Raw genomic sequence first — 25445 nt, 5'->3', positions numbered from 1 at the left:
TAAAGTTATGACATAGAATGATAAAGCGCACAGTCTGACAAATGGCCTGAGGTTAACATGCAAAGTAAAATTAGAGTTCGTTTAGATGTCCAATGCCATGTAAATATGCAAATAAGAACTTCATTGCATGTCTCTGTTACCTAGGTAGGCCAAGGGGCCTAAAGCACTGTCCAGTGTTAGAGGCGCTGGAGAGAGCTCCACGCAACATTCACAATCGGCATGCTAGTCAGCATGTGCAGGGCAGGCAAACAGGATATGTGACAGATTCGACCACACCACAGTTGTTACAATGCGCACTGTTCATTTGACCAAAACGGTATCGTGAGCCATTTGTAAATGCACAGTTCAGGTGAAGTCGGTGATTCAGAGTTTCAAGGTGGCAAGGAATTCTGAGTGCTAGTTGAATCTTAGATGTGGGTCGAGTGAATAAGGAAATTGTTAATGATGAGCCAACCCTTTTCTTCGGAAGCAAACCTTTTAGCCAGATGGGAGGCACCAGGTGTGAAGAAACTCTGAATGTATCTCCGATGTACGTGGCCTTTACGGGCAGTTTGACCTGCTTTTTCATTGGCTTTAATGCCATAATGAGCTGGTATCCACTGAAATGTTATGCAGTGGCCTACGGCCACATCTAAACAATGTAGATACCAATGCCAAGGGAAACAGGCTGATGATTGGTAGCATGCCGTAACCAATAACCAAATCAGTTTTTAGACTTTCGGAAAAGCCCTGCCGTAACATAGAAAATTTTGGGCTGCAAGCAGATGAAAGCAGAACCAAGCGGCCTATAACTCAATGCTCTGCAAACGTGGAAAGGTTATTTTTAAAAACTGCTGAAAGTCTTAAGCAAAATGGTTGCTTGGCGGGCTAGCTGGTTCATATCTAACTTGTATTACAGCGCGAACCACAAGAAGGGACGACGACGAACAGAGTGAAAAGAGCGCTGCTTTTCACAGCGCTCTTTTCCCTCTGTCTGTCGTCGTCCCTTCTTGTGGTTTGCGCTGTAATACAAGTCTTAAGCAAAACCTCGATTAGTTTGGTGCTGGAGGTCACCGCTGCTATCTCAATGAAACATCTGCAGCTACTGGGTCACAAGGTACTTCCAACAGGCTGCCAAAAGAATGGCACTACTGGTCAGCCAAGCCAGCCAGCCAAGTCAATCAAGTCAAACTGTGCATGGCACAGTCACTACTTCTGATAAACCACAGCCTATGTACTACTCTACTTCCTCTAAAGCAGAGGTTCTAAAACTTTTTTGACTCATGAATTTCCAACAGTTATAAATGTGTGCCAAGAATTCTCTCCCCCCCCCCCCCCCCCGCCCCCCCCCTCACCCTCTGTCAAAATCAAAACTGGATGATTTTGCCCCTGCATGAAGCTGGCCTGGATTTTTTTCCCTCATTTCGTTCACTTTTATAAGTGTTTGCTTCCTTGCTATTGGCAACCAGCTTTTTATCAAATACCCACTTCACCTCTCACTCATGCAACAAGAACGCAAAAAACTTCAATCACAAGACCAACATTCCATCTCATTCGCGAGCTCAGTCAACGCCACCTAAATGTGTTGGCTCATCAGAGTTTTCGTTGGTTGTCTGTCACTCCCTGCTCACGATTCAACATAGCTATATTTATGCACTTCAGCAGACACTGGCTTTTCAGCTCAGGCTTGCTGGCAGCACCGTCAAAACTCCCGGAAAAGTGCTTAGTAAGACATGCACACTTTTGTACCTTGCTTTGGCTAACGCGCCTGTGGAGCCCCTTGCGGGCATGTTGACTGTCGCATCAGATTAGTGGTGCTCATTTGAACCAAACTTTGTCCACCACTGAGATCCATGACCGTCTGGCATCACCCATGGCCGGACATTTGTTTTCATATATCCTACTTCTATAAATTGAGCAAGTGTGCTTGAGGCAAAGGTCAGAGCCACATGTTTGGTAAGCATTTCTCTGCTGTCTTTTCAGATTTGTATTCTGTGCATATTGGTCATGTTTTGGTCACTAACCTCTTCCGGCAATTATTCTTCGGTCAGTGTGCCGGAGTACCCAAGTTTGAACCTGACCACCAGCGGCTGCGTCTTGATGAAGGCGAAACGGAGAGGCATCCGTGTTGTGTGCGATGTCATCATCATCATCATCATCAGCCTGGCTATACCCACTGCAGGGCGAAGGCCTCTCCCATATTTCTCCACTTAACCCGGTTCTGTGCTAGCTGCATCCACTTGACCCCCGCGAACTTCTTAACCTCATCCACCCACCTAACTTTCTGCCGACCCCTGCTACGCTTTCCTTCCCTTGGAATCCAGTTTGTTACCCTAAGCGACCATCGGTTATCCTCTCTACGCGCTACATGTCCTGCCCATGCCCATTTCTTCTTCTTAATTTCCACTAGAATGTCGGTAACTTGAGTTATTTCTCTGACCCACTCTGCACGCTTCCTATCTCTTAATGTTACCCCTACCATTTTTCGTTCCATAGCCCTCTGGGTTGTCTTCAGCTTCAGCAGAACTCTCTTGGTTAGCCTCCACGTTTTAGCCCCATAGGTGAGTACAGGTACAGGTCAGCGATGTCAGTGCACGTTAAAGATCCCCAGGTGGTCAAAATTACTCCGTAGCCCTCCAGTGTGACAGATACTGTGCCTTTCTTTTCCTGTCAACTGATTATTATTATTATTCAGTCAGAGTCAACGTCACCTTCAGAAATGACTCCAAGTACTGCATTCAAAGATGTGTGTGCAGTGATTGTTACAGGATGACCCCAAATGACATGAGTTTTGGAAGGTTGCAGTGCTGGTCCACAGTTCTAAGTTCAACCAAGAGGTCACCTACTGGCCAGTTTCAACACCTTGTATCCTGGATCTAGGGCACCTATGATGAATTTTGAGATTATAAAGGGAGACATTACCCGGGCTGGTTTTTTACGGCCCTTGTAGTGACTCAAATGGTACTTAGGGAAAGTTTTTAGTTTCTTTGGTAAAAATTCTGTCATAGCTTTGGTCTGACTTTTTATTAAAGGGAAGCTGACGCACTTTACGAAAAAATTGTGTTTTTCGGCAGCATTTAGTTGTTTTTGGTCCACTGAGCAAGAATATCGCATTAAAAAAGGGCTTAAATAAACGCAAACAGCTGTTTTTTAGAAGAAAACGCGCGCCAGCGCTTCAGGGCGCCGAGCGAACGCCACTGTCGCCTGTGAGTGGTCGGGACCGTCGTGACGTCATCTACGGGTGTCCCGCGGGTCTCCGGCCTGCACCGACGGCGTTGCTGCGTAGTGCGTTGCTAGCGGTTTGCTTCAGTTGGCTGGAAGGCCTAGTCTTGAAAATTATGGATAGGGCGGGCAGTAGTGAACAGTTTGGACTCACGCCATATATGTTCGAGCCATCAGCGGCTGCAGAAAACAGCGGAACCAACGACGCCGCGGCGTGCGCCGATGGAGAAAGTGACGCCGCGACATTTTCACGTGTTGGAAATCTCCTCTGGTACGTATGTTTTGCGTAGGTGCTTGTTTTTACATATCTTTGCGAGGTAGATGTGCAAGTGGTAATAAAGTAAATCACGTCGAAACGCTGTTGCTTACTGTCTGCTGCATAACAGCCGAAACACCAGACACCTGTAATATCGAATTCAAAACGCCGGCATGCCTACACGAGTCACGCGAGGTAAAGCATTTGTTTTTCATTTATTTAGGGGCACGGTGCCTACTTACATCCGAAGGTCTTTTATTACTACGAAAGAGTGCCAAACCTGTTTAGTGAGTTCACTGCTGGACTGCAGTGTAACGAGATGACAGAGGAAGCTATTCGTGTGTGTAAGTGCGCCCCTGTATTTTTTTTTCTTCTGTCGCCCTACGAGATGTAGTAGAGTGGAGAGCTAGGTGAATTTTGGCGCCGCTTTCTTTTGGCGAAGGCCGCTCTTGGAGGTGGTGAGGCGTTATTGTTGTGAGGGAACACTGACGGAACGACTCCGGGCTTCAGTCGCGCTGATTTAACTGGAATTCCGAGTGCCCGCATCGTTCCCAAGATCCGATAATAGTCACTGTCACGGAAATAGTTCGAGCACAACACAGTTGATTTCGTAGGTACGAAATTTTCCTCTTCACGGCAGAGACCCACCGCGCTGAAAGTTTCTTGTCCTTTGGAAACGTGTGAAACACCACATCGTCCCGGCCGCCAGTGTTCGTGCTGCCGAATGCTGCGCAGAACGACTGCATGATGGCCACTTGTCGCTACACCCACTCCACACAGAACGCTCGAACTAGAAAAAACAAACAGCACTAGCAAAGGATTACGTTGAATCGCCGTTCACAACGCCAAAGCGCGAGACGCAGCGGAGCAAGCAATGCGGGACGGGCAGGACGGTCGGCCGGCTCCCCGTGAATGGTGTCACTTCCGCCAGCTCTCCAATTTTTCCATCCCCCAACCCGGCGCTTCCGGAGGCGACGGGGGCGTGTCCGCGGCGGGTTTTTAAAAGGCGATTGCAGCTGTTCTAATGGACAGAATCGAGAAAAAATTTACACATGATTTTCGAGGTCTTTTCTTCCAACCACAGCATTTCATGCAATTTGAAAACCGCTTCAGCTTCCCTTTAAGGTGAAGAAAGACGCCATAAAATAGGTAGTATACCATTTGGACATGGTGCCAGCCACCTACCATAGGGACGGAACAAGAACTTCCGATCAAGTCCTGCCCATGCCAGTACACCATGACTATAACTAAATATGGCAAAACTCAGGGTGATTTGCCATACAAGGTTAACCCTAACCACATAGAAAAAGGAAAAAGTAAAAAGAGAGGAGGAGACAGGAAAGTTGTAACAAAAGCAAATAGGAAGGTGGAAGACAGATCAGATGGGAGGATGGGGAAAGGTGACTGCCAATTTGCCCTGGTAAGGTTAGCCAAGGGGCTATGGGAAGCTGGGGCCAAAGTGATGTGCTGCCTCTGCCAAGGGGCCTTTCAAGGTCCAAACACTCGACAATGGCTCAGACATCAGGTCTTCCTTTTCCCCGGACATGGCAATACCACACATAGCTAAAGTGTGGGTGCTCGGGATCCGTGGTGTCCCCCAACACACAAATATATCTGCTTTAACAGATGTCCTCTGCAAAAATTTAGGTAAAGAAGAATTTGTACAGAAGGGAGCATTTCCTCTTACCACAAACATTTGGCAAAAACATAATGCAAAGTAATAAACCTAAGAAGCAGAAGAAATATCAGAAAGTAGTTCTCACCCGCCAACATAGAGGCCGCAGGCCACTGTCATCAGGAATGCCTGCCATAAAACGAGAAAATTTTTTAGACAATTTGAGTATATCGCAAAATTATCTGCAATGCACGCACACCTAAACAGTACCCCTCTGCTCGCAACAAGAAAGAAGTGAAATCGGTGCACCACTAGCGCTGGCTGACAAAAACAGGCCACACAAGCCTGGAAACACGCATTTTCTGAGAAAAATAAAGAATAGCAAATAATTCACCATGAAATTAACACACCACAGCTGCAGACTTCCTAGCAAGCCTCTAGATGCTACTTTCCAAAGACACACAACATTGCATCTCACGCTTCGTTTACATATTCACAATCTCTCAACCAAGCATTCAATGCATTCTTCCATGAATACCGTCACATAGACCAACTGCTCAAGAGGATAACCCACAAGCCCTTCAGAGGGAGGTTAGCTACAATGTTGATGTGACTTCAAGGGTAGACATGCTATAGTCAAATTTTCTCATGAAAGACAAAAATGCACATTGTATAGGTTAAAATATCTCAAGTGGGTTTATTGCAAGAGCAATAAACCCACCTCTACATTATAAGAAAACTGGCAAAAAGGAAAATTGCAAGCAGACAGAGTGCAAAGCTCCCATTTGTTTCCAGTTCTCACCAGCTGCTGACAAATGAGTGCCTTTCTCAGTGCCAAGTATTGACCACAGCCTTTCAAATACATCAGCTGCTCCTAAAAGTAGTACTCAAGAAAAAAAAAATGATTTTCAAGGCAATCAATCAAATTGGTCTGGCACCCTTCAATCTAACATTTCAGTTAGTACTCTCTCCAAGGAAAAAGGTTGAGAGGCTACCAGTCTCGCTGCTTTAAGGCCCAAATCTATACCCTGACAGTACAAGTGAGAGCAGACAATGTTATCACCGGAAAGAATACGGCTAGCTTTGGCCAATGTTCATTTGGCAACACCACCAGGAGCATTATCTGGCCATTAAAAAAGAAAAGAGACCTTCAGAGAATCTATCTTGTCTTTTGCTACCCTCAATAAAGCTGGACCACAACTTGCATCCTATTACTATGGGCAACAGCGAAATGCACAAAGCTCCTGCCATATACTGAGGGATGAATTTGTTGCTACGCAGCCGAAGCTATGAGCTTGAGGTGATGGCTCCACACAAGCAAACAGCATGGGTCTGAAAGCTGACGGCTAACGTCTGCGGCTTTTACTGCAGAAAGCCTTTCACAGTATAGTACTGTACAGGCCTGCATAATAGATATGAAGCTTTACGAAAGCAGCACATTAATTAAGAGCAAATATGCCAAAATTGGCAAGAGAAACTAAGTGCTAATGAGCAGAAAATCAAAGAGAAAGGCCCTTCATTACAATGACTTCTCTACTGCTCAGTCTTCCAATTACTAATTTATCAATCAATAAAGAGAGATCATGTTTCTTAATTAACATGTTTTAAATATATCAATTTCTTTCATGCCCACTCACACTACTTCAGTGCCAAAACTTTCTGCAGCAAATTTAAACAGTGAGGTGGAAAAAACAACCATGGCCACCGACCTTGAAAACACAGCTCCCGAAGCCGTTTCATGTCAATTTGGTCCGACTCCAGGAGCCGCTGCAAATCATGGACCCTGAAAGCATTGTGCACAGATGCTGAAAGATTGCTCACATATGACAAAACTGCCAAACCACTCTGCCAGATCAATATGAGTGCATTCAAAGTTCTTTATCACATTAGTAAAATGATCAGGTGCCCAGAAGCTAATCAAACTGTAGTATGAGTGATAAAAAAGGGAATATGTAGACCTGAAACCATCAGTATGCCATATGGGCTTTGTCAGGCTTATTATTTCTATGCAAAAGCTAGTAGCAGAACAAGCAACAACTTACCACCACCATTCCTACTTTACCAGCTCTAAATAAGACTAGCGTATAAAAAAACAAACCAAAGAAGCTCACACAAAAAAACATCTCCATTATAGCTTGGAAACGGGAAAATAATAAAATGAGAAAAATATTACTGAAAACTGAATTTATCTCCACAAGGTCACGAGTGAAATGTAACGCCCATGCAAAAAATAAAGGCATTTATGATGTGCGGCATTGGAAGCAGGGTGGGGACATCCTGCTTCTAATGACAACAACATGAGGTTTTCTCAATACTATAGTCCAGGACACTGAGCATAAGCTAAAGCAGCACACAAAAGAATACCTAGAAGTGTCTTGTGAGATACCAAGTGCCAACAACAGGGTGAAATAGGTGCAGAGACCGTTCCCTGGTGCAAGTAATGTTTGCAAAGGATTTGTCTAATGGGCAAAACAGTCTACTTTCGATTCTCGACAGGTTTTGCTTGTGGCAAGTGCTCTTCCACTGCCTCACTTTCCCGACTACAGCCCCCTCGCTACACGTCGTACATTTTGCCCACCAAGCTAGAAAGAAGTGCTGCAATGCCATAGCCCCACTAAAGGTTTATTGACTACATGCTTACTCTGCCAGCAATAATATTACTCAATCAAATTACTCTGCGGTAATCAAACTACTCTGTCAGCAATCATATAATAGTACTAAATTGCATTTGTGTTCATAGAAACTGCTATCTGGTCCTTTTAAGCCTCAAAAATGCTTACTTCTGGCCCAACTACTGGTTCTGCCCCAAACAGTACTGACTAAAGTATCACAAATAACTATTATGCACCTTTCTTATTCTTAGAGAACACAAGGACAGTTTCATGTCAAATTTTGTATTTCCCCATGATTGTATGTCCAGTTACCATGTGTGGTGCTGCATTCAGGTGGTAACGCTGATAATTTGGTGCAAACACACTGAATGCATGTCCTATGCAGTGCAAATGTATAATATATAAACACACACACTGGGTGTTTATAGAAGACAGTGTGTCCCTATATGGTACTAGCTTTTCCATTCAACAAAGTTATAATTTGCAAATAAGAATTAGCTATCTTTTTAATTACTGACTTCAGGAACAAAGTTTCTTGAAAAAAAAAAGTTGACAAATACTTTTAGCAATTAACTTTATAGCAAACAACAAAATACTGCAGACCAGGCCAGGTGACTCAACGGCTCTCGGTCACTTTAAAAGCTTGGTTAGACTTTACCGGGACACCTGGTATATGCATATCATATCCTCATCAAACCTCCTTTACATTATAATGCACATTTCTACTTTGCCATATTTGTCAAGAATGCGTCATTTCTGCAACCTAACTGCTACAGGAAGTTGAGAGAGAGTGCAGTGTGCTACCACACAGTCGGTTTTGCATAAACTGTGATAGAAATGTCCCGCTTTGAGTATCAGCCTTGCTGCTGGCTGCTTTGAGTCGAATTTCTGCTCCCAATGGTTTATTAGCGACCAAGTCTCTGGTGCTTTAAAATGAAATTTGTAATTTTGACTCTCACGCCAATTCTGCCACGCAAGTATTTAACTACACATATACCAAACGTTTTACATGCTTTTTAAACCATACAAGCCCATGGAGAGCACAGGAAGAACTGTTGGAGCTATGGGTGCAAAATTTTCTGTGGCCATTCACGGAAATGCTAAGCCGGACAAATTTAATTCAACTGAACTTGTGCTTTGAACCTGTGCTTGGCTCTGACGAGGATATATATGCACACACACTCTACAAGGATTACAAAACACATAAACATACACTGCCTAACCGTGCATTTGGCACATGACAGCCATAGCTGCTTATGCACCATAAACCCTCATAACTAATAACACAGACTGCGTGTTTGGTACATGGCTTACGTACGCTGACTTAAATTCGTAACTTTTCAAGGATCATTTCTACAGTTAATGCAAAAATGCCCACGTCATTTCATGTAAGTGCATGTTAAATGCAAGGTAGCTAAGTGGTGTAACATAGCATGTGCGATACAGCATGTGGGACACAGATAAACACTGACCTTCAACCAAGCACTCATTTCATAAATTTAAAGGTGAAAACTGGTCAGAGGATATGACTGCACAGGGTGAGAGAGCAGTTGCTGCTGAGCAGACAGGGTAGGTAAATGAGGGCCACATGTGGTTATTGTTCAACACCTAACCTAATTTTTAATTGATGAACCGCACAAACTTTAAAAATTCCCTTACTCAGTCATTGGTTCTGGTGATAGCTGGCTTCTTTCAGCTTCTGTTGCTGTTTCTTTTCTCACCTTGTTCAGACACATCCTCAATCAACTACTCTGCTTCCACAGCTCAATCTATGAAACATGTGTTCACTTGTTAGTCTACGCTCGTCCGCGTCTCACTGAGCCCCGTCTTTATAGGAGTTAATCTCTTGACAACCCCAGGTGGCCTAAATTATTCCAGAGCTCTCCACAATAGCATTCCTCACAGACCATGTGCAGCTTTTGCACATTAAACCATACATGCCCTATACCATCCTTAGAAGCATGTAAAGGTCAGGAATCTAGTGTTTATATCATTACATTTTCCCTTTTCCACCCGTTTTTTAACACTATAGCATTAAAGGCCCAATTCTCCAGAATTGGAATTGCTAGCATCAGCAGTGTGCGCAAAAAAACCTTGAGCATAACCCTGGCAGGTGGCATGGCCGGGCACCAATTGGTCGGTGGGTAGCGCGACATCACAAAAACTATTTTCCCTTTTGCCCTAGTCCTATCCATCGTGTGTAATAAACCTAACACAGAACAGCACATAAGTATTTTCGACATGCAGCAACCTATTGATTCACAGCGCAGTCCAGTTTCTCTGCTGTACTTTTCCTTACGCATGTACCTACCTATATCATGACCAAACTTTGAAGCAATTTTTAACAGATTGCAACTGTAACACCCACTGATGCACATGTAGTGCAGCAGTGCGGAACAAAATGCAGAGGAAACAATGTCATTCTACCATTCACACAGGACACGTCAAGTGGAAGGGAACAGTGGCACGACTTGTCTCGCATCGGGGTCAGACTACACTTAAGCTGCCTGCATGCCAGTGTTCACCCTCAAAGCCATCCCACACGGCCATGTTCTGAATCATCAGCATACCCCTCATTCCGTGCTCACCATCCAACTGGCACAGTGACCTTTCACATGGTCTTCTTGTAAAATCAAGCAAGAGTGTAGCAGTCATTCACCTGTTTGCGCCATGGCAGCCACAAGAACAAATTAGAACAAAAGCAGAAGCAGCAGTCATGTTACGTAGGGGTGGGTGAATATCAGAAAATTTTGGACAGAATCAAACTATCTCGCTCGATCATTCGAAAGCATCAAATAGCGTATGTTAAAAATTATTCGAAACAAATATGCACTCAACTTTTCTGAAAGATGACACGAGCTTCAAAAGATGCAAACCGTAATTTTTTTTAACGGCTGTTCCATAAAGCAGCGCGCAGGATGAAGCATTGAGCACTACAAGGTGATCCATCTGTGTGCCTGTGTTCATAATGCCCATACAAATCTTGCGAGACTGGACATGAGGGTCGGGCTAACGCAAACTCTGCAAAACCTTTCTTGGTACCTGAATGCAACTTTCGTATACACTTGGTCATTCCTTAGAGGTGACTGGTGTTGCAGTCGTACACAATTACAGCTTTGATTCCTTGAGTTAACCTCACTATAGCACTCAAGTATTTCGCCCGATTGCTGGCTTTGCACGAATATTCACATAAGCGTCGAATGTTTGTACACATTTTTTTTTTTTTTGAAGAAAAAATGTGCTATTCACTCTTATGTGCACCCAGCCCCCGAAGCGGCAGCCAGGCGACAACAGGCGCGCTGCGGATGCCGTTCCGTCGCCGACTCCCGGTGAAACCAGATACTCATGCGCGATATCCAAGCGCTAAGGCAATACACCCCAGTACATGACGCAAAGAACAGAGTGCGAGGTATATTTCTTTCTATTCCCCTGAAGAAACAGGCGTCCCTTTTACGCTTGTTGGCGCCAGACGAGGTTACGACGTTGGCATAGCTCACATTTGCACCCACTAATAAGATAAAGCACTGCTGGCGAAAATTAGATAATGTACATATTGTCTTGGAATGAGCCACTCTAAAAGCACTAGAATTTAGACGTGCAACTGAAGTCGGCAGATTGGCCCATAGAGTTTCTAAGTAGTATTTAGAAACTCTATGGCTTCGCCCTGGGTGCTGAATGACGGAATGATGAGCGTTCGAGCGAAATTAACGAGATGAACGATCGCGACACCACACATGCACAGGTATACATCTCGCGGCATAAGAACTGTGCACTTTCGAAACCGGAAAAATAAAAAGCGGTCAACTGACCCGCCACGAGGAAAGCGCGCGCCTCATGGGGCGTCTACCGCGATTGAGACGACACCCCCTCTGCTTATCTTAGCTTCCTAGTTCTCGGATGCTGCAATACAAGATATAACTGGTGCACGGTTTTTCTGTGCTCAATTTACATGCCTTGCTCTGTACGTAGACATGTTTTCGCACAAGCGCCCGATGTTCGTCACGACATCGCCGGCTCACTCGCACTCGGGCCCACCGCAGTCGTCACAGATCTCCTTGTCCGCTCCGCTAATACGGCGACTCGCAGGCGTACACCGGCGCGGGCACGCGACGCCCGCGTCAGCCACACATTTTATCAACACTCGTGCGTGGACACCCAACCAGCAGATCATCGCATCACATCGTCGCCCGGCTGATCACCTGTGCCATCTTCACCGCGCTGGATGGATACGCGCCATGCGCCATGCGCGCCATTCGGTGAGTGGCGGAAGCTGCGGAAGCGAGAAGCATGCATATTTGACTATCATCATCAACTTAACTTTGTTTTGTTCATTGGATCCATTAACTCTATGATTGGTTCTGATTGGTTCAGTCATGTGACAACCTGCGAAACAAAGCCTCTTTCAAAAAAAGATCACGGACTGTTTGTTACCCGGACTGTAGCAAGTTCAATTTATGCGAGCCTTCCCGCTTAATTTACGCTTCAGATGTGTTTACTTCTCAAGTCTGCGGATTTCAGGTGTTATTATTTTGTTTTTGCTTGTTCAAACGATTATTGATATAGTCAAACGAAATTACCACGACATTTGATGATTTGACTTGCAGTCACTAAGCTTGCGTTGGACGCAGTGGACGTTTCAGCAAGGCAGCATGGTAGCAATCCTTTTATTTTCCCGTCTGATGTCCCATTAGAGAAGCGGATAATCTCAAAACTTCGCGCACATTCAACCATACTACATGCGAGGCGGTCGCGGTTATGAAGATTACATAGCTACACATCCGTCTTTGACCAACAAGCCGAACCCGTGCGCCTGCCTGCTCAAATCTCTGGCGCGATTTTTGTTGATCTCGTTTCGCGGAAAGCTAGCAGGCTGCGCACCGCTTTCAGATTAAGAGCCGTGAACGCGCCGTTTCTCTGGGTACATACCATACATACTTCGGATTCACTGTGCACAGCCGTAACCTCAGCGACCGAATGTGACAATGTCCGAGGAGTGCGGGTCCGAGCTTAATTCTGTGGGGTACTACAGTTTCAGCGGCTTCGACACAAAGACGCCGTTCTTGATTGGCGTCGCCGGTGGTACGGCGTCTGGAAAGGTGAGTGTCAAAATATACTGCTAGTGCTTTGATTACTGCTCAGTGTAATGGCATAAGTGCGTAACTTGAGATAGTCGCTTTATGCCATCTTATTTCCTACTTTGATGATTTGGGCATCGAGCGTGAACAAGGTGCAACAATGAGTTTGGAGCAAAATAACTTGCAAACAAACTCGGCTTGCTCCTATATGTTTAGGTGTTAAAACTCCGGGCCTCGCTACTGTTTACAATATATTTTGATGCGACCGCAAGGGGCGTGGGAAAAAACAATTAGTCATTAAATGTGTGTGCACTTTATTAAAAGATGCACTAAACTTGACCTATATGAACAGGAACAAGTCGTGTCTGGCTGCTTTCTTTCTTTTGTTATTCCTTAAAACAAAGCCTGTATGAGTTTCTGCTCTTTGCGATAAAAACTGCACTTTACATTCTCATCTAATACCAAGCTGTGTCCACTTGGACCACAACAAATTGCCTGAACTTCTAGCACAGCAGGCCACATGATGGAGCTTGAAACTTATGCACCAACTACTCGTGGAAATGTTGCAGTTACTCCCCAAAGGCTGGCAGTGCTCAGTGTTTGCTTACATTGTGTAATGGTGCCCTCCTTTTCTGGTAACTTCCACCAAAACTGCGTGTGAAGCATCAGTTGGGGAACATTTTTCACGCGTTTCTCGGTATACATTAGAGACACACGTAAGGAGCCAACAGCCACTGACAAGAAGAAAGCACTCGGGAATATTTTGGGAATATTTTTTTGTTTATCAGTGTGAAAGATTTAAAGGTCGTGAGCTCATATTCCTCCTGCGGTATGTGGTTGTTTTTCCTTCTGCTTTCTAGTCGACTATCTCCATGATTAAACCATTCGCATTGATAAAAAGAAAATATTCCCTTGTGCTTTTTTAGTTTCGGTGGCCCTTGGCTCCTTTTTTGTGTATCATTTGTTCAGTGGCTTGCATCAGCTGTTTTGACTTCTGCCTGTTCTCGGCTTCAGGAGCTGTGGCACATGGCTGGGCCCATGTACTCCTCATATTAAAGAGTTACCTTCAGTCTGGCATCTCTGTTACTTTCTTTTTTTTTGTTCAGGCATACACTGCTGTTTTCGCAGCCTTATTTCTGATCATTTCAGGGCTGAACAGTATTTTTTAAAAGACGTTAGTGAAGTTTTCATGTAGCAGGCAACTTTGGCCTCTGGAATGGTGCTACAGCCCAACATTTACTCTCGAAGTTGGTGTCCTGCATACAGATGCTTTCCATTGGGATAGATAGAGGTAGCCTCATTAGAGCACTACAGATTGTATTATTTCCCTCAGGCCTGATGTGGGCCCATCACTAGTAGGTTATCAGCCCTGGTCATGACTATGTCACTAAAATTTTTTACTGCCTGTCTGTCTCTTCACCTGTCTAACCTTATTTGCCATAGCCCATACCTAATTCAGGCCACTTTATGGTAACCGAACAAGATGTCTGGCATGCACCTAATTTACATTCCATGATTGCTTACCTCCATTTTACAAGAGAGCATTGCAGCTTTACTTTCCATTTGTTGATTGTGAAAGAAGTCACGCAGAAGAAAATCTAAATGTCTGGGGCTTATTCTACTTGCTTGTGCTGCGGACAGGATAGCTTGGGGGGGCATCTTTATTGGCCAAAATGTCCTCCAGAATGTCGCTTTTCATTATTTCTTCACCGTGTCCTCTGTTTTCAGGCATTGCCATTTGTTCTCAACCTTTGCTGCCTGAAGATGTATTTAGTATTGGAATGAAGGAAATGTGTTTAGGCACTTAAAAACTACCACCTATAACAGGGGTCTCAAACTCGTATTGCTATGCGAACTGCATTGAGAAAATTGCGTCCCTTGTGGGTCAGGAGTTGGAAGACAACTAAAAATAACAGTAGAAACAGTAAAAAAAACAATTTGAAAATAAGAACATTAAATAACAATTAAAAAAAACAAAAACAAGTTAGACAGGTTTAAGCATGCTTAAACCAATAGTTGTGTGAGAGGTGTATGACGCTCCAGTCGCGCACACTTTTGATTACGGTCAGCCGCACGGCCCATTCTTCTCGCACCATCTTCTGCCTCTCATGTTTTACAGATTACAGATTAGGGGCCCGTGCCTCTGTTCATTTGCACGAAGAACGTGAATTGTCCAGAGACGAGGCCTCTCAGTTGTTTTTAGTTGGAAAACTGGTACCGCGAATAAGGCAACCTTGCTGTAGCGAGAGCTCAGGTCCCAGGTGGTAAAGGTGACTCGTGAAGCTGGCTCGTGCTTTCGAAACAAAAGCGGACATTTTTTGAGCAGGTGCGCCGCGTGTTTGAAATCCCTGACTTAAGAAAACACTCTGCCGAGACCTGTACAAATCTCGCTCGCTCAAAGGCTGCTGCTAAGCAGAATTGGGTTAGGATTGGAATTGAACTTTTTGTTTCGTGAAAAAGTAAAAATATGGAATATGAAAATTTTTAGGTTTGTTTTTTATTAATCATGTATTTAAAATCGCCACCCTAGCAACTGCATGGATGGTGTTGTACAGGCATAAAGGGAATTTTGAATGAATGGGTTGAAACATGCGAGATTTGCATTTATGTAATATATGAAGTGAATGCAAAGTGAAAGAACACTGTTCGTGGCCCTGTGACTATTTTTGTTTCTGTGAAGCTTTTGCGCAAAATGGAAATATGTCTGCACGAGCCATTGAATTTTTGTTTTACTGTAAATGATGTGTGTTGTGTCGCCAAAAATTTTTGCGCAGACATCTGTGTGCCGCAAGATCATGTCGCGGGTGGGTCAAGAAGGCCAGGTCGTGTGTATCCACCAGGACAACTTTTACAAGGGTCTGTCACCCCTGGAACGAGACAGGGCCAACCGCGGCCTCTTCAACTATGACCATCCAGGTGAGCACTACGGCTGCCGGTGTCGCAGGGGGCAGGTACAGGTGTGCAGTGCCTGCAAGGTTGAGAAGGCTTGTGGAAGGCAGTAGTCAGTGATAAGATTTCTTCATAGCTTTTCCTTGTAACAGCAGGGCTCATTTTGGAAATAATCAACGCACACGGACAAGGACGAAGACAAGTGGACACACGCTGATTACTTCCGAAATGAATAGCGTCCAACTTGACCAGCTCTTTGTTCAACTGCGGGAATGCCCTTCATTGCTGTTCACCATTTCCTTCCAAACATTTGGTTTACTATTTTAAGCATTCCCCTTGTATAGTTAATTGGGTTCTGCACTGTGGATTCTAGCAACTGCACCAGGATAGCAGAGGCTCCATTTTTGTGCCATTGGAGTGGGACAGATCTATATTCTGTTGTGGTGTGCTCTCTATTTCTGGTGCATGGTTGCTTCTGATGGCTGTTAATTGCCCTCTCATGGGAACATTTGTTGCCTGTGCATGCTCACACTGTTTCCTGCTATGTCGGCTGTTCTTTTTTTCAGTGGTGTGTGTGCACGTGGCATGCATGCAGCTGTTCTGTGTTGCAAAAGTGGGTAGTGCATTGTTGCCTGCAGCAATGACATAGTGCTGTTGGGGTTAGTGTGGCCACCTTGTGCAAGTGTGGAAGGGTTGTGCATTCAAAGGCTAGGGGTGTAGTTACTTGCACGCATTTTCACGGCATTGGGGAAACTTTTGCATTTATATATATATCCGTCACATGTTTTGTGACAGGCAGCAGGTTGGCTGGCCGACATCAGTGCAGCTTGTTCTTAGGTTTTGCATGGATCAAAGTGCCAGATGTGTAGACTGCTTAGTTAGTACCTATTGGCACTATGCAAACACAAATGACTGCATGTTTGTGCTTGTAGGTAAGAATTTATTTACATTATCACCAGAACATGCTTTTGTCAGTGCAGTGACAGGTATAGCGAAAGAGGTAAAGTCAAATCACTCAGTATGCGGTGGTTCCCTGTGCTCAAATTTTCCTCTTTACATGATATGTATGAACCGTATGCATGCGGAATATGCTCTGCAAAGGCAAAGAGTTTGCAATACTACTTGGACAGGACTTCCAAGTTTCATTTTGCTGGTTGCTTAATGAGTCGCAGGTCACTTGCCTGAGAAGACCTCTTCTTCAGCTGTTTTCACCTTCTTTTGGCTTCTCTCTCTTCCTCGACTGGGACGTCACAGCCACTTTTCTGTCCAGTTTGCAGCCCACCAGGGATGGTTAAGGACTATGTCTATCTGTAGTGGCCGCATTCATCATGCTAATAAACTACCCTGTTGCCTTTCAGTCTTGAACACCACATACGGGCCCATCAAAGCACACTTCGACTCGCCTAGGCTGTTACGCACCAGTACCGTGACTGCAGGTTGCATATCTCCAGGTACGCGCGCACCTTGGAGGGAACGTTCTTCACAACAGCATCTTTATTTGGGTGCAAGTCTCAGTCTGCACTCTTCGGGCCCTTCATTTGGCTGCAAGTCTCTCTGCACTCTCCTCGGCTCTTTGTGAGCAGATCTTTCTCATTAGTTGGGGTGGACGCCTTCCTTAGCCACTTCTGGCTGGTAACTGCTTTGAGTATACTCCTTTTTGCTTTGCGGAAGTTGATATGCATGGGAATGAAAACTGTCACTCTAAAGAAGAATCACGGTGCCGATTCTTGTTGAAATGTGATAGCATTTGGGGACTGACCATGGAACATGTATGGGGAAACTGAGAGGTTTGTGCACTGTGGCTCTTTGAGAACATGCCTCAGGATTCATATGGTGTGGTGGCTGGGGCGGCATTCCACAGCCCGTGCTTTTCCTGCAGGCTTCATCACAGAATGGGGAAAAGGGGTGACATCCTGCTTGTGTTGTGTCCAGAGTTGCTGCTCCTCACTGATCTTCTGAGCTATCATTGCCTATGTGGCATACCACTTGTGTTACAGATGAAGTCACCTCTCATTATTAGATTCATGAGCTGCCATGTCGCATTTCATCCAGAAGTTAGCAGAAATGTGACTCGTGTTGGTTGTGACGTCTCGCTGGCATGTTGACTCCCTCTCTGTCGGCACGGCTAGGGGGCATGTTTTGTCTAGCACAGCAATGCCTCTGAGGCAGGGGAGCAGCAGCGGCCTCATTGCATCTCTTAGGGGTTATAACACAGCACGCCGCAATACACGCCTTTGAGAGCAGCCTCTTGCATCTTCTCTGCCAGTGCCCACCTGGCATCACTCTCGTATATGCCACTGACGCCTGCTAAACTGCCTGTGTAGTCTTTCAGTCTCCTTGACTGTGTTGCTCAGCATCTAGCTCTACAGAGACACTTGAAATGCCCAGGGCTCACCCATAAATGCTAGAAAGTTTAAAAATGCTTGCAAGGCTAGGGCACCTCTTTCAGGACTGTTAACATTCAGCTCACGCTTAGCAAATTTTTCTTTCTTTGTTTCCGTGTAGCATGTCACATGGGAGTGGAATGAGGGCACATTATGCAGAAATGCAAAGCAAAATGGAAAAGAAAAAAAAAAAATTAGGTGAAGTTTGCCAGCGTTGGCTAACTAACCCATGCACATTAGCTTGGTGTTTGGCAACACCTCTCTGGTACAAGGCATAAACGTGTGCAGTTGTGTCCTGGTTGAGGGTGATTATCAACTTTCACTGTGCAGGTATGTCGGCCATTTATTGTTGACCAGGTTAGCCATTCCTAACTAAAAAGAGATGCAGCTGTCCACACGTGTAGGTGCTTTATTCCGATGGTTCACTACTTCCATTGTACTGCAGAAGCTGACTTTGGTGAAAACAGCATCCTGCATTCACGACCTTACTTGGCCTTCAATTGAGGAGGCCATGTCACATGCTTCCACTAGCAGTAGCATAGGGGAAAGAGGTCTCCCCCTTGGAGAGCTTGGCATTTTCTTAAACAAGTGAAGCATGTTGTGCTCAGTATGATGTCCAGAGTGCTCCTTACTTACTGCATCATGCTATAGATTACAGCAAGCTCCACTTTCACTTTTATTTCCAATTCATTCATAGGCATCCGGTGAGATCATTTTATAATCATCAGTGGATCACTGTCAGTTTCAGAGGAAGCGGACTTGCCTTACTTTCCTGGTCAAGCATTTTTCCAAATACAGACCAGCTATTGCTGTGGCTGGTAGCTTCATTCGTCACCAGCTGTGCGTTGGAGCTATTGGATGCCTATCCATCACCTCAGACAAAAAATACACACTCGGGGTAGACCATTTTCCAATGTCCTGATGAGCTTTATCAGTTGGTTTAACAGTAGTGTTCGGCAGAGGAAATGTTTTGCAGTGATAGCCCTTCATGGACGTTCTCTGCTATAACCAATATTGGTGTTTCCATAACTCAGCAGCCTCATTCGCCTGCTGGTCATATGTTATCCACGTGATTCGAGGCCATGGGAGTAAGCACTCTTAAAGTGGTTGGGGGAGGGGTGTGACTTCTCAGAGGGTGGCAGAGAGGTTTTTTTTCTCGTGGCAGCTCGAGAAAGAGAAGTCACCTAGTTTTATGAATGCCAGTGTAGTTCTATGAATGCACCATCTGTAAATAGCGTTAAGGGTGCAGCTAAAGCCAGTAAACTGTGAAATAGGAAACTTGCCTTTGCTATATTCTTGCTTGTGTTTTTACGAGTAGTGCTTTCAGTTCACTTCCCTTGTCTTTGCGAGAGCCCGCCAGTGAAGTATTGCTGTGGTGAATTGTATTTCCTTGCACACTGCCAGCCTGACTCAAATTTGGCAACAGCAGTGTGCCTCTTGGCTCGGCTCTTCAGTGCTATTGAAAAGGTGTATTGTTGTCTCCTCCTCATTTCTTAATTTTTTAAGGTGCATTTGGTGCTGAAATGGCAGCTCTCATCTTTTCTAGAGACACGAAATACATGGTCACTTGCTTCTCGGAGAAAGTCTGGTCAATGCAAACGGTGCAAGTGCACCAAGAACTTGGGTGCTCTAGGTAAATAGTGCTCTGGAAAAGAAAAAAAAAAAAAAATCCCCCAAATATCTCCAGTGAAGATGAGGAATGTGCGTCAGCATTGTGTGCTTAGTGCACGTCGTGCCTAGAGTAGCAAAAGCTGGGAATGAGGGACTAGAGCAAAAAACACTTTGTATAAATGTCTGACTGGCTCTGAAAAGCGGGGAAAACTGTGGTTAATACCTTGTGCTGAACCGCTCAGAGTTGATTGTCGTGGAATTGGGCAGTGCTGTACACTGGTTATCACAGCCTTAGTTGCCAAAGCCATTTCACAATGAAAAGGTGCATTCAAGTTGCATTTGCTGTGTACAGGTACAGACATAAGTAAAGGGAGCACACTTTTTCGTTCAAATTAAAATCACGCCTTCTGCACTGGAGATAAGAAAACAATATTTGGCCAAGTAAAAGGGCGTCTACGACCGGTTGACACATACTACGACTGCCAGTTTCATTTAGGCAACGCGTGAAAAAATTTAGATGCAAACAGCGTGCTCCGTTTACGTTTGTCCGCTGAGGTGCGTGTACCAAAGGCCACATATAACGAGCATGAGGTGGCTGTTGTGCATAGCCACATTTTTGTTTGAGGATACCTGTCAGGTCCTTCAGCGAAGGTTTTTGAAAATTCAGCAAATTCCTAAAAAAAATATAGGATTTCAAAAGAGTAACTTTTCCTAAGAATAATCTATCAGCTGCGTTACTATATAAAACTAGACTAAATTAGGTTACTGATTAATTTAAAAACCTGGTAACCTTTAATTAGTACTCTAATGAATAGTTCTGGTTTGAAATTCAAAGCAATGGTCACAACAATGCCATATCAATTCATTCCAGCCGCTGTGGCTGCTTTTTGATGGAGGCGAAAAGCAAAGCGCTCGTGTGCTGTGCGATGTCGGTGCACGTTACAAAACCCCAGGTGGTCAAAATTTCCGAAGGCCTCCACTACGGCGTCTCTCATAGCCCGGGTCGCTTTGGGAAGTTGACCCCCATAAACCAACCAGCCATATCAATTTTTTAAATGAAGAGGAAGGCGTTCCGTAAAGCTGTGTAACGTGAAGAAATTGGGGCATTTTCCTGCTCGACACCTAAACTAAGTGCGAACACAGCATCCACTGATGACGTGTTGTGATGACTATGCCTCAAAGTTCAAACTACCTGCTCTATATGGTAACTCGGAATCCCTCTGAGGAATAGTGACCACACTGATGCGATGGCTATCCTTTTCCTTGAATCAAAATAATGTACAGAAGGACATGAAGTAGCTCAAGTCAGGCAGCATAGGCACTGCAACATTTCAGAAGCGCAGTTGCACTGAGCTTCCCGTTCTCTTCTGTTCTGTGTGGTAAAAAGTGCTGGAGTCCTTATGCAGATCGTTACAGAATTACTTTTTCTTCGCTTTAAAGTGGTAAAGCACATAGTCGAATCTATGACTTCGAATTCGCTGTTATCACTAACCACCAGGCTGTGTTAATTAGAAAGTTAATTAGCTACATTGTTAGGATCATTTTCATAATAACTGACGTTTGCCACTGCTGGCAGTTTGTTCTGGGAGAGGTGTGTATTTCAAACTCGCCTCTTTTAGGAATTTTTGAAGGGTTCATCGCAACGCCTGGCAGGGTCACACTGCTATAAAGGGGACTTTCATAGGGGCTATTTTTATGTGACATATGCTGTCGTAAAACATCGCTAAATGCCCGTCGTGTGAGGCCCTTTTCCTTTTTCTCCTCCTCTCTCTCTGTGGGCTCTCTTTTTCTGTGAGCCCCGCACTTCCGTGAGTACCAAATGAGTGCCCTCCCTTTTCCCGCAGCCGGTATCAAGAAAAAGAGGTTCTTTTTTGAAATTTTTCTCTTTGAGTGTAGCCAAGTCAGTCCAGTCCAATGTGGGCACATTCTTGGCTACTTCGCCCATTTACCTTTTTATTGCTTGACAGCGTCGAGGACAGTTCTGGTTTTGCGTGCAGAATGCATTCATACACCGTGCAAAAGAAAATGGAGGTTGTCTGGTAGCACAGGCTTAATGGCAAGAACATGCATTGAGGGTCTCGTCAGTTAAAGCTGGATCACTTAGAAGTCTATGAATGGGACCGGAATTGCAGAGCCACTCGCACTTAACGGGCTAAGGATGACCAGCTCACCGAGATTAACACTGTGGTGTTGGAGACCGCCATTGAGAGACAAATGCATTGATCTTGTTTTTTGGTCGCATTTTGAGGAATACTTCCATCGCTTTGACAGTGCGGTAAAAAAAATGATCGCACGAAAGCAACCTCTCCAGAAATCACTTATGCACAATTTTAATGGCCACCATTTTCATCAGTCATCAACTTTAATATGAATAACCTCAAACCGAGGAAGGGCCGTCTCATATTTTGTTTGAGTTATCTCTTGAGTAGTGGGAGGTGCTTGCTTGGTGCTTTACTGTAGTCGTCACTTGCCAGCAGAAGTTTTTACACTGGTTTGCATGTCTTTGCATCACTACCCTTTGTTGACTCAGCTGGAAGGCAATTCAAGCAGCATTTGCATCAAGGTCAGCATCTGGTAGGCGTCATGAGGTGTGTGTCCTTTGGATGTGCCATTCAGACATTATTCGTTGCTTTCAAGTTCTGGTGCATGTCAGGCTGAGGCCAAGCAAGCAAACATTGCTTTTTTTAATTAAGATGCAAATGTCAGTTGGTCATGGAAATCACATGCGTACACTATATGGCCATTTCTGTGTGCCTAGTACATCATTCTTTGTCAGGATGCTATTTTTTATGAGCAGTAACTTGCTTACTTGATAAGAGCTCATGTCGATGCTGTTTTTTGAATGGTATGTGCAAGCCAAATATTGGGTCAAATAAAAGGCAGCGTCTCTCTGCACGTTTTGCATGGACACAATGCTGCAGAAGCTGTACATATGAGGATCTCATAGGCAACACCGCTGGCACTCTTGGTAACTGGGCTGCATAGCCACTGTCTTTCCAACTGGTCCACTGCTTGACGTGCACATTCGATGTGTGCAGAAATGTGATGGCATCCCTCCCCTGTTTCTTACAGCCCCAGCTTAAATGGAAGAGCGTCATCTACTGAAACGTCTAGATCAGGGGTTCCCAAACATTTTTTCCTCGAGGAACCCCAGCAGCCATCACTACGTGCCAAAAACCCTTCCCCCTTCTCCCTCATCACGACACTTCTGAAGACAACACAAACTGGGAATAGGGGCCCTGGTCTCTTTTTTTCTCTCAGTTAATAACCTTTTGTAAGCTCTGTTTGTTTTCTTGCCTTTGGCATTCAGCTTTTAAATGCCTAGACCTTGCTCGGTCCAAAGCAAGAGTGCAGAGAACTACAGGCACATGACCAACATTCCATCTTATTTGCGCACTCAGCCACAACCGGCTGGGCTGCTCACAGAATCGTGACAGCTCGACTGGCCTTCATTGGTTATCTGCCACTACCTGCTCCGATGGTAGCGGGGCCCTGATAGCTAAAAGGGGCAGGCAGTGCAAACAGGCAGGGATGACCTGTTTCTTCTCTCTCACATTTTCTTCCCAATATCTGGGCACCTCTTAACCTTTCCTCTGCCCTGAAAGTATTCCCAGGTATAGAATGCACCCTGCCACCAAAGTATGCTATCTGTCTGCATGCTGCAGCAGCTCTTCATGTGCAGCCTGCGAACTTTCTTGGAAAGAAAGGCCATAACCACTTGCGCTGCATTAGCACAAATACCTGCTAAACACTGACTTTTGATATCCAAAGCAACTGTAGTGCAGTAAGTTGATTGCATGCAAAAGGATCTGAGGTCTGCACATTGTAATCATAGTCATTATTAATTCCTCATTCCTTGTGCTGAAATCCCGTCACTGTAGTTCGCACTGCTGAGGAGTGTTCCGAGCCTGTGGTGCCTGTGCTCAGTTCTGTCTGTGCTTGCATCATGTTGCGAAATTTATTTAGCATAGCAGTGTCATACATATCCAAATTCATAAGGAAACAAAACTATGGTGGAGCTCTTGCATATTTATGACGGGTACCATAGTGGCAAGCATTGTGGCAGACCACCTGTGCTGGGTGGGAGGGACACTGTACCACCTCCATTTAATTTGGCCCCACCTGCTGACGGTTTCTGGTGACAGTTGCTGTCCTGTGACTTTCTGACCTGTCCTTGGAATGACCTGGCTGTACGCAGATGTGTTTGATGACGAGCTGATGGCGGCGACTCTGAGCGACATCTTGCAGGAGAAGGTGGTGCAGGTGCCCGTCTACGATTTTATCACCAGTACTCGGTAAGTTAGGTGGGCGGATGAGATTAAGAAGTTCGCAGGGGTCAGTGGATGCAGCTAGCACAGAACCGGGTTAAGTGGAGAAATATGGGAGAGGCCTTCGCCCTGCAGTGGGTATAATCAGGCTGATGATGATGATGACTCTGTAAGAGTGTGTGCCTTTGTCACGTTGCCTCCCGCTTCAGAAACAAAACAGATAGAAGGGAGGGAAGCATGAATGCTCTTCTGAGCTAAATTACAGGCCTGTTTCGCACAACTGTGGCCTTTAATAGCAGGGCTTGCTTACAACAGCATCTAATGCAATAGCCAGTTTTGAAACATAAAAGAGGAACTAGCCAGGCAAGCCAGAGCTAGTCACCAGAGGCAGTGCACAGTTTGTTTTTCACACCTTTCGGGAACTGTCTTTGGTGTAAAGTTGTCTACGTTGCCTGGATGGATTGAACAGATTTGCAAACAAAATAAAGCAGACGGGTAACATGTCTGACTGCAAGAGAAGCTTGTGTGATTCACCAACCTGACTGTGAGCTCATGTCTTGTGTGGCAGTACGTTCAGTGGGGCAGCACGCCCCACTAATTTTTTAAAAAGATATCAGTTCAAAATTATGAATTACACAATCCCAGCCTCGGCGGCCACTTTTCGATGGAGGCGAAAAGTAAGGTGCCCATGTGCTGTGTGATGTCAGTGCACGTTAAAGAACCCCAGGTGGTCAAAATTTCCAGAGCCCTCCACTACGGCATCTTTCATAGCCTGAGTCGCTTTGGGACGTTAAACCCCACAAACCAAACCTTTCTCATGTTGTTCTTGAAAGTACCCTCCAACAAGTATTTATGAACCACGCTGCCTTCATAGGCTCTCTTTCAAATGTGACCGTTGCTTAAACTAGCCAGTGGCCTTCCTGTTTTGTGTAGCACCGTACTTGCGAGACATGATGGCCACAAGTTGCTTGGATGCCTTTGTGTCATTGCAGGGTTCGGGATCAGTGGATCAGCATAGCACCCGCAGATGTGGTCCTGGTGGAAGGAGTGCTGCTGTTCTACTTTCCACGCCTGCGAGACATGTTCCACATGAAGCTCTTCGTGGACACCGACCCGGACACACGGCTTGCCCGCAGAGGTGACCGTCCTTGCCCAGTTCCTTTGGTCTTCTATTATCCCAGCAAGCCCCACTGCTGTCTGGACACGTATTCAGGGAGATGCATTTGCGTTCAAATGGCCCTGGTGCAGAACTGGGCAGTTTTGTGGGCTTGTATGTAAGAGCGGCTTGAAGCATCTGTAAGAACTAGTGCTTGTTATTCAACAAGGCGTAACCAGGCAAATGCAGCATTTTCATGATTTTAGTGTATAGCAAAATATCTACGCTGAAGAATGACTGGAGAATACTTCTGTGGACCTCTATTGGATTAAAGCTAGGCACCCGCGTGAACCTGCTTTTACTATTGGGCCAAGCTCAGGCTTAGGCGGCGCTCCCATCAGAAGATTGCATTTTGCCTCCGTGGAAGTATGGCTGGTT

At 45.1% G+C, this 25445-nt stretch overlaps 2 protein-coding genes across 8 annotated transcripts in view; one reads left to right on the top strand and one right to left on the bottom strand.

Moving 5' to 3' along the window:
* LOC146182961 (TBC1 domain family member 13) overlaps positions 1 to 11940 on the bottom strand; it is an 82332-nt gene extending 70392 nt beyond the window's left edge. For 2 of the 3 annotated variants that reach the window (XM_084608992.1, XM_084608991.1), the window contains exons 1-3: positions 11638 to 11940; positions 6782 to 6855; positions 5221 to 5261 (exon numbers count right to left, since the gene is read on the bottom strand). In XM_084608992.1, the coding sequence (XP_084465118.1) occupies positions 5221 to 5261; positions 6782 to 6855; positions 11638 to 11657 (135 nt within the window). In that variant the 5' untranslated portion in view covers positions 11658 to 11940. The remainder of the gene's footprint in view (positions 1 to 5220; positions 5262 to 6781; positions 6856 to 11637) is intronic. The other variant, XM_084608993.1, reaches the window with a different exon arrangement.
* Positions 11941 to 12048: 108 nt separating this feature from the next.
* The window catches only part of Uck (Uridine-cytidine kinase), a 41902-nt gene continuing 28505 nt past the window's right edge, over positions 12049 to 25445 (top strand). For 3 of the 5 annotated variants that reach the window (XR_014708700.1, XM_084608986.1, XM_084608989.1), the window contains exons 1-5: positions 12343 to 12780; positions 15534 to 15675; positions 17007 to 17099; positions 23842 to 23938; positions 24904 to 25049. Coding sequence is in view for 4 of the 5 variants with exons in the window: in XM_084608986.1 (XP_084465112.1) it covers positions 12667 to 12780; positions 15534 to 15675; positions 17007 to 17099; positions 23842 to 23938; positions 24904 to 25049 (592 nt within the window). In the remaining variant the exon portion in view is untranslated. Of the gene's footprint in view, positions 12203 to 12342; positions 12781 to 15533; positions 15676 to 17006; positions 17100 to 23841; positions 23939 to 24903; positions 25050 to 25445 lie in introns of those variants that run through there. The other 2 variants (XM_084608987.1, XM_084608988.1) reach the window with 2 other exon arrangements.

This window comes from Amblyomma maculatum, chromosome 7 (genome assembly GCF_055883805.1).
Source record: "Amblyomma maculatum isolate TAMU_Amacu chromosome 7, ASM5588380v1, whole genome shotgun sequence".
NCBI lineage: Eukaryota > Metazoa > Arthropoda > Arachnida > Ixodida > Ixodidae > Amblyomma > Amblyomma maculatum.
This window is presented reverse-complemented; position numbering and strand designations above follow the sequence as displayed.